The 9,595-nt window shown below is 41.2% G+C and overlaps 1 protein-coding gene across 1 annotated transcript; it reads left to right on the top strand.

Moving 5' to 3' along the window:
- Positions 1-574: 574 nt before the first annotated feature.
- Positions 575-5,225, top strand: GDF5 (growth differentiation factor 5). The gene is made up of 4 exons (XM_039497653.1): positions 575-678; positions 844-885; positions 2,531-2,628; positions 4,319-5,225. The coding sequence occupies exons 1-4, from the start codon at positions 575-577 to the stop codon at positions 5,185-5,187; spliced, it is 1,113 nt and encodes a 370-aa protein (XP_039353587.1). The 3' UTR covers positions 5,188-5,225.
- Positions 5,226-9,595: the final 4,370 nt, after the last annotated feature.

Genomic DNA, 9,595 nt, shown 5'->3' on the forward strand with positions numbered 1-9,595 from the left:
CTAAGCTGATCTTAACACTTTCAGTGCCCTTACAAACTTAGATGCTTCTCACTACAGGCTGGCTAGTTGCCCTTCAGCCAGGCTCTCCCCTTCAGTCGCTTGCTGGAGGTGTCTGTAGATGGAGGTGGAAGAGAGAGGAAGAGCCTGGCAAATGTCTCTCCCTTTTATCATGTTCTTTCTTCCCTTTTAGCTTTGCCCCTCCCCGCCCTCAGGGTCAGGTGAGCATTACCTCATCGCAGTCCCAAACTGGCCAAGGGAAGAGGGGGTGACTCACTCGAGAGTCCAACAGCTCCTTTGTTGCTGCCTAGGTCAGTGTCCTTTGTTCCTGTGAGGCTGGGCTGGGTTTGTCCCATGCATGCCCTGATGAGGTGTGAACTGGAGAGTTCCTGGAGAGTTTTGCCTGGGCTTGTTTTAAGCCATGAGGACACATTTTCATCCTCATAACTATATACATGAAATTACAACCTATAACATCACTATAACAACAATGCTCAGTGCATCATGAGCCTTCCGAAGACACCCGACATGACAAACTTTGCATTGGATACAACACAATCATATTATAAGGATGAACATGGGGGTGCAGGGTGTTTACCCCAAGATACAGGGTGTCACAGCTACCTACGCCAACAGAAGGGCTTCTTCCATCGAGATAGCACTGTCTACACTGGAGGTTAGGTCAGTATAACTATGTGGCTCAGGGGTTTTTCCACACCCCTGAGCGATTTAGTTATACCAACATAACTTGCTAGTGTAAACCAAGCCTGTGACTGGGAGTTTTAGAATCCTGTCTCTCTGGCTCCCTCAGTGCCTTAGGTTGACAGAAACTCTATTTTCCTGCAGGGGACACTGCTGCTTAATTCTGGACAGAATCAGAACTGATAGGTAAGTTCTACAGTCAGGGAATATTACCGAAATGGGGAAATCTGGAGAGGCATGAAAATGCTGTCTACAAAACAGGGAAACACTCCCTCTGTATTTCATGAGGCTTCAGTTCATTTCTTCAAGTATTTGCATCAAACTGAAATTAACTTTATTTTCTAAAAGTATAACAGTAAATGGCTTCAAAATATGTTCATTGTGTGAATGGATGTATATGACTTTGTTAGCAAAGTCCTTCAGTTGCCAAATGAAAAAGCGACTTCACTGTTGCAATTATCAGGAAAAGATTCCAAGTTCAGAACTGTCTGAAATATGTCTTATGAATCATAAGATATTTAAATGTATTTATTCTAACAGATTCTGTACAAGATTCATACTGTTAGTTCGTACTTTGTTCTGTTTGAAAGTGAAGTTCATCTAAGGCTAATGTAAAGGTCGTATTGCCACTTTAAAAGGCATCCTCTGGAGTTTTGATCTCACAGAGTTGTTTCACATGAAGCAGAGTATGACTCATGCTAATGGAAAGGGTAAAGAAGATTTTTTTTAAAGAAATATATCGCAGTTAAATTAGTTTAGACAGCATGACATCAGAGAGTAATTAAATAGGTTTTTGTTGGAATTCCGTTTCCAATTCCTGAGTTCAGGTTTGTAAAAAATTTCTAAGCACCTGCAGGTCTCTGTGTGTGAAATATTTTCACTGGAAAGGATTCAAAACTTAAAAAAAAAAAAGAAAGAAAAAGAAACTTGTAACACAGAGGCAGCATTACGCCATTCTTCCTTCTTGGAAAAAAAACCCTTCAGATTTAAACAAGACTCCTTCAAGCTTTCAGTCAGTTTTACAGAAGAAAAAGGGGTGGTAAACCTTCTCTTTTCAAGAACAAGTTCTTTTTAGCTGCTAACTGAGGCCAGGAGAAGATTAGATCTGAATAAATGAGCATTTCCACTATGGGACTGGATACAAATGTTAAACAAACAGATTTAAAGTGTTTTAAGCTTAAAAGAAAACTATTCCTGCTGACTTCAGTTTTTAATTTCTTTCATGTTTTCTTATGCCAAACTGGAGGAACCTTTTCTGATTTTTTCTTTAGTGGCATTCAAAGGAAGAGCAGAGGATGAAAATCTCGCACTTTCTCACTTTATTGCTTTGGCACTTGACTTGGTTTTACCTGGTTCTAGTTTCTGTAGTGTGGAGTGATTCCGAAGCAGGTCAGAGTAATCCAGGATCCAGGTTAGGATTGTTAAAAGCAGAAGGAAAAGAGACAAATCCCTCGCCAAGGGCAGGTACCTTTAGGACTGGAAACCATGGATATAGTGCTGGGACCTTAAAGGCGAGAGCTAAAAGCAATACTGTTCAAGCTGCAGCTCTCTTGGCAAAGAATAATGAATCAAAGAAGAGTCTCTCTAGAGAAGGGACTACAGACACAAAGGCAGGGCAGTCCCCACACAGACAATCTGGAGTAAGGACAGTGACCCCAAAGGTTCAGAACCTTGGCAGCAAAGCCTCACTCAGAAAAACTGGCACAGGCAATATTGATGCCAGTTCTTACAAAACCAAAAAGACTAAAGAGCCTGTAACACAAAGGGAGCCTAAAGAGACTTTCAAACACCCCCCTATAACGCCACATGAATACATGCTCTCCCTCTACAGGACTCTCTCGGATGCAGAAAGAAAAGGCATTAATGGAAGTGTAAAACTGGAGACTGGACTTGCCAATACAATAACAAGCTTTATAGATAAAGGACAAGGTAAGAAAGGAGCTACAGCATTTATGAGTGTGTGTGTGTGAGAGACATTGGTATGTGCGTGATGCATGTCTGCATATATTGTTAATTGAAAAAGAATGCTCATTAAAAATTAGCTTGACTGATTTGAATGTAATCAGAATCATGTAACTTATAGGCAGTTTTTGTCTTTTCAGTTTAAGCTTAGCAGATTCTTCTGGCAGCAGGACAGCAGGAGTATTTGTACGCTAGTTAAGCAAAACATTTAGGGACATATTTTCAAAGGCTTTTTGATGCCTAAAGATGCAGATAGGTGCCTAATGGGATTTTCAAAAGCACTGGGGCACCCAACTCCTATTGAAATGAATGGCTGTTAGATGCCTAGGTGATTTTGAAAACCCACTGACTGCCTATCTGCATGTTTAGGTGCCTAAACACCTTTGAAAATATGACTCGGAAGCTTTTTTCATACTTAAACTACAGTAGTTGGTAAAATACCATTTTATTTCTTGTTAGCCATATGTCTACAGGCATATGGGGCCATAAAGACAGTGCTATTTCTGTGCTTTTCCAGGAGCAAAACAAAGAGCTGCTTTGTGAAAGTGCTGGCCTCTTCAAGGGGAGACCGGAGACTCTGTGGCACAAGTTTCTGATTGTGGAAAATTTTGAGAAAATTGAGCTAGCCCAGTGCACCCCTTCCTCCAATAAATGAACATGCTTCATTTCCTGTTCATCACGTAGCTTCTTATTGGTGAGATGGACAGTGTCCCAGATCAGGTGTTCACCTGACTGCTCAGGTAGGGCAATCTGAGCCTAATGCTGCTCTCCATGATGTTAGGATGCGTTTTTTCAGGGATTTCAGTGAGCATCGATGGTGCCCATGGAGAGCAGCTCCTGGGAATGCTATGGATGAGTGAGCAATGATGAGCTGTCACCTGACAATCCAGTCTAGAATGGGGACACAGAAGGCATTTAATGATCACAATTTGGCTGCTGTAGCGACATGGAATGCTGTTCAGCAGAGCTGCATTCCACATGAAATACTTGATTCTCCTTTGGAAGGCAATGGCAATGTAACATGCTGAATTTAAATAGCTATGTTTCTTAATAATGCTTCTTATGAACCTCACCAGGCAATGGTTCTGGGGGTTATATTTTTTGCTCTGTCAGAATAAGTTGTGAGCCTTGTGTAGTTAATGAAGCAGTTGTCCTGGTGCCTGGCAGTTCCTGGAGGATTTGGATTTTAAAGGACACATTAACCATTGTACTGTCTATTAGTGAAATTCACCTCTGTACAGGGGGCCAGCATGAGGTCCAGGCACCACTTAAGCCCCACTTCAGTCCTATTTCAAGAATGTAAGTGTTGGCTATGCACTGTGAAGTCTCACACTTGAAGGAGGAATCTCTGCCAGTTGGCTAATTGATACACACAGGTGAGATGACATTTCTTTGGCTGAAACAAGAAGCGTTCAGAATGCCATTTCACTACGGAGTCATTAAGCTCCTCTGAGTCTCAGCTCAGAGCAGATTTTTATGACTCTGTCTGTATTGGTTAAAAGGCTCTTTATTAGGACTTCCAAGACTGTGGGCTAATAGCGAGCGACCTTGTGAATTTATGAGCAAACTTCAGAAGTAACAGGAGGAATTTTAGAGCTAATACTCATTCTTGTTTACAATAAACTTAAAAGTGTGTGTGGTTTTTGTTTTGTTTTAGATGACCGAGCTCCAGCCATAAGAAAACAAAAATATGTTTTTGACATCAGTGCATTAGAAAAAGATGGTTTGTTGGGGGCAGAGCTGCGGATATTAAGGAAAAAGCCCTCTGAGACCTGGAAGCCTCATTCTCCTGGGAAAACTTCCCAAGTGAAATTGTTCAGTTGCCCCACAAACAGACAAGCAGCAACTCTCCTGGACTCTCGCACTGTCAGCATTGCAGATACACCAAAATGGGAAGTATTTGACATTTGGAAACTTTTTAGGAATTTTAAAAACTCAGCTAACTTGTGTTTCGAACTCGAAGCTTTCGATAGGGGGAGAGCTATTGATCTAAGGAGTATGGGATTGAACAGAACAGGGAGGCAGGTCAATGAAAAGGCTCTCTTCTTGGTATTTGGGAGGACAAAAAAAAGGGACCTGTTTTTCAATGAAATCAAGGCGAGATCAGGCCAAGATGACAAAACTGTTTATGAATACTTATTCAATCAGCGGAGGAAGAGAAGAGCTCCTTTAGCAACGAGGCAGGGGAAGAGGCCCAACAAGAACCTGAAGGCAAGGTGTAGTAAAAAAGCTCTCCATGTGAATTTTAAGGACATGGGCTGGGATGACTGGATAATAGCCCCTCTGGAATATGAAGCTTATCACTGTGAAGGGCTTTGTGAATTTCCTCTTCGATCTCATTTAGAACCCACCAATCATGCAGTTATCCAAACGTTAATGAACTCAATGGACCCAGAATCGACTCCTCCAACTTGCTGTGTTCCAACTAGACTGAGTCCTATTAGCATTCTCTTTATAGACTCGGCAAATAATGTGGTCTACAAACAATATGAAGACATGGTAGTGGAGTCGTGTGGTTGTAGGTAGCAGCACAATCCCTCACATTAATACATTAACAAAGATAATTACAAAAATTGACAAGAACCTCTTCTCAAACAAGAGTAACTAATCCTCTTAGCCCTAGCACAAGTATGTTTACAACAATGGTAATAAGAAACAATCTGCTAAAATCTCACTGTGTCTGTATGTCTCTTAGTGGTAGACACATTTTAGCAGTAGTTCAATACTGTCACACTCCAAACTTAGCCCAGAATGGGGCTTTGGGTAAAGAAGTCCATAATCACAAGAGAATTGTTCTCACTAAAGATCACTTCCAAGGAAATTAAAATTCCATACCACAAAAAGCTCTGCTGTTTTAATCCCTAAGGATATTGTTAAATGTAAAGTCAATAAGCAGCATATACACCTCTTAAAATACATTAGTGTTCCTTTAAATTTTGTTCTTAAGACAAGTCTGAGTCCCACTTCCAATATCTTCCCCACCATGTCCATTAGGAAATGTGTGAAGAGAATACTAATGTCTGTAAGAGAAAATAATGTCCCTAAACACTCAGCGTTTGGTGTAAATAGTTACACTGTAAAATGAACTTTTCCAATTAGCTCTTAAAATGATGTGTATATGAAAAAAATCATTAAATATAATATGTTGATTTAGTATTCGATTGTACATGGAGCTAGATAAATGCAGAAGCATATTTGTTTCAATGTATGTTTTGTTCAAAGCTTCATTTCTTTCTTAACTATTCACCCTATCCACTGGTATGTTGCAAGTTGTATTACTCTGTATAAGGTTCAAGCTGTTCTCCAGTGCTCGTAGTAAAATTACTCAATAACAGCATACAATGTAATAAATTATTGACACAGTGCTGTGGTGTAGCTTGCTCTCTTAATCTGCACAATTATAATTTTACTAACATCATTTGTTTTGAATCCTGTACAATAAATACAAAGGAAAGGGAGTTGTCAGTAAGGCAGGGTGCTAAAGGTGTCTCTATCACGTTTGTGTGCGTACCTTTGATTGCCTCCAGTTGCACTTGTTCACAGTGGAAGTATCAGAAGAAATATTTACTGAGAGAATGCATGATGGTAGGGCGGGAGGTAAAGGGTTTATTAGACTGAGTGTGGAATGAGAGTGGTGATTGCAAATGAGTGCCATTAACCTTTACTGCACTGTATTGTGTGCATGCTGCATCTATTTTAGAAATATTTTAAGGTATGAATTTGTCTTGGGACTATTTTTTGTATCCTTCCACTGTGGGTCAACAGAGTGAGAAGCCCCACTCTGTTCACCTCGCCCCATGTGCTGCAGTGGGGTGGGGCAGTTGGCACAGAAGCTGACTTCTGCTGGTTTTATGCTGGAGGGGTGCCACCCCTCTGGTGAAACACAGTGAGACTCCAGCTCTATTGTGCTGCTTGTGCAACTCGAAGGTGCCTGATCATAATGGAGAATCTGGCAATTATATTTTTAGATCTAGAAAAACTATTGTAGGTAACTTCCCAATTTATGATCCCTTTCCAATGGTATAAAGCCTCTACCTGCAGGACTGACTATGACTCATCCTGGGCCTTGTGCCAGTATGATTTATTTTTTTTAACAGGGCTGGGGGAGATGAGAATTCTGCATTTGGGATACAGCAGGTTGATATACATTTTAAAGTGACGGCTGCCTGAAGCTGCTCAGGGCTTTGTAATACTGTATTAGAATAAGTCCTGGGGAGATAGATCAGTGAGCAGGTGAGGTGGTTTAACATGCATGGCTCTGCAGTTTACCCCATACTTCTGAAATCTGCCTCATGGTTATCACCACACACAAGTGCTATATATTCAGGTAGCTATTAAAAAAGAAAAAACGCCATTGTTCTGTGTATGCTATGTAAACAGGCTCGCTGAACTTACATAAGGATTTTTTGTACTGATCAGTACATTGGTTTGTCTAAAAAAAAAAGAAAAAAAATTCTCCCATCCCTTGGACTGAAACTAGCACAACCTTTCCTGAAGGTAGAAAAATGTGGTGAAGTTTCTTATTCTGTTTGATGGAGGTTGTTGACAACTCTTGAAGCCTGGGGCGGGGTAGGAAGCAGAAGGAACTCAGTACCATAGTAAAAACCACCCTGAGGAGATTTGCAACCCAATTATGTAGCGCAAAGAACCACAGAGTCATGTACTTCAGACATGAGCAAGACCAGCTTGTCTTCCCAGCCATTGTAGGGAAAATACAGCTGAATTTCCCCCTTTCTTAATTTCATCTCACAGATTCTAATGCAGATAATTTGGATAAGCAACTGCTGGGAACTTCTTCAGCCCAAACCTCTGAGCTTTACTCATCACTATGGGCTTGTCTACACTACCACGCGGGGTCGATCTAAGATATGCAACTTCAGCTACTGAAGTCGACATACTTAAATCTACTTACCGCGGTGTCTTCACTGCGGTAAGTCAACAGCTGACACTCTCCCGTTGACTCTGCTTGCGCTTCTCATTCTGGTGGCATACCGGAGTCGATGGGAGAGTGCTCAGTGGTCGATTTATCGTGTCTATACTAGCCGTGATAAATCTACCCCTACTGAATTGATTGCTGCCTGCTAATTCGGAGGGTAGTGTAGATAAGCCCTACCTTTCGCTACAAAGCTGGAACTTTTAGGTGAAATTACAAAGAGATTTGCCAAGAATTCCAAGGATCATAGATTTCAGACTCTTCTTCACATGTCCAGTTACTGCTGCCTATCCACCTACCTTCACGGCCTGATCCCACACTGCCACAACCCTTTGTGAAAAGTGTCTGCCCCAAATGTACTTTTGTCACTAATGCTGCATCAGAAGGCAAGAAGAAGAAACATTATACCAGGGAGCATGGCAGCAGGAGACATGATGGCTGGAAGCATGACAATAGGAGAGAGACATGGAGGATCTGTTTGTGATGCCCTACTACAATTCTTCCTGATTCCATCTCTTTCTGCCAACCCTACTGCTGTCATTCCTACTGCCATACTTCTTAGTGCTGTGCCTCCTACGGAAGCATTCTCCTGTCATGCCTCCTGCCACCATTCTGCATACTGCCATACCTCTGCACATGATAGATGATGACATAGAGAGTACATTGATAAAGTTTGCAGATGACACCAAGCTGGGAGGGGTTGCAAGTGCTTTGGAGGACAGGATTAAAATTCAAAATGATCTGGACAAACTGGAGAAATGATCTGAAGTAAATAGGATGAAACTCAATAAGGACAAATGCAAAGAACTCCACTTAGGAAGGAACAATCAGTTGCACACATACAAAATGGAAACTGACTGCCTAGGAAGGAGTGCTGCAGAATGGGATCTGGGGGTCATAGTGAATTACAAGCTAAATATAAGTCAACAGTGTAACACTGTTGCAAAAAAAGCAAACATCATTCTGGGATGTATTAGCAGGAGTGTTATAAGCAAGACATGCAAAGTAATTTTTCCACGCTACTCCAGGCCTCAGCTGGAGTATTGTGTCCAGTTTCTGGGTACCACATTTCAGAATAGATGTGGGCAAATTGGAGAAAGTCCAGAGGACAGCAACAAAAGTAATTAGAGATCTAGAAAACATGACCTGTGAAAGAAGATTGAAAAAATTGGGTTAGTTTAGTCTGGAGAAGAGAAGACTGAGAGGAGGCCTGGTAACAGTTTTCAAGTACATAAAAGGTTGTTACAAGGAGAATAGGCCCAGAAACAATGGGCTTAAATTGCAGCAAGGGAGGTTTTTTTGGCCTGCTAAAGCCAGGGTTGTGAGTTCAATCTTTGAGGGGGCCATTTAGGAATTTGGGGATTTAGTTGGGGATTGGTCCTTCTTTGAGCAGGGGGTTGGACTAGATGACCTCCTGAGGTTCCTTCCAACCCTGAGACTCTATGATTCTATGAAAACATTGGGAAAAAGCTTCCTGTCAGGGTAATTAAGCACAGGAACAAACTGCCTCAGAAGGTTGTGGAATCTCCATTACTGGAGGTTTTTAAGAACAGGTTAGACAAACACCTGTCAGGAATGGTCTAGTTATTACTTAGTCCTGCCTTGAGTGCAGGTGACTGAACTAGATCACCTACTGAGGTCTCTTCCAGTCCCACCCTTCTATGATTCTATGATTTCTTGCTGCCACACCTCCTGTTACCATCTCTCTCTTTTACTGTCATGTGCTGTTGAGAAATCTATAAGCTTGTGAACAGTATCTACTGGATTCAGCTGGCATTAAGGAAGCATCAGTTAAGATTGAGATGAATTTTGCAATTAAAGCAATTCTCCCCAAATTTACAACAATTACTCTTTGGGAACAGAGTGAGTTTTCTGAGAATTTACAAGTAAATCCATTAGTTATTTTACAAGTTAAAGTTAATTAACAATGAGCTCTTTGAGAAATTTAGCACCCTCTGTTCAACCTTTTCTCTGTCCCAAATGATATCAGTAACCTAATTA

This window comes from Mauremys reevesii, linkage group 13, assembly GCF_016161935.1.
Source record: "Mauremys reevesii isolate NIE-2019 linkage group 13, ASM1616193v1, whole genome shotgun sequence".
NCBI classification, from domain to species: domain Eukaryota; kingdom Metazoa; phylum Chordata; order Testudines; family Geoemydidae; genus Mauremys; species Mauremys reevesii.

Excerpts from the sequence above, each read along its gene's own strand:
- GDF5 (XM_039497653.1), top strand. The coding sequence starts at position 575 with ATGGGGGTGCAGGGTGTTTACCCCAAGATACAGGGTGTCACAGCTACC. Across the intron at positions 679-843 it reads CTGTCTACACTGGAGGTTAG|GGGACACTGCTGCTTAATTC; the intron begins GTCAGTATAACT and ends ATTTTCCTGCAG. Across the intron at positions 886-2,530 it reads GACAGAATCAGAACTGATAG|GACTCTCTCGGATGCAGAAA; the intron begins GTAAGTTCTACA and ends CTCCCTCTACAG.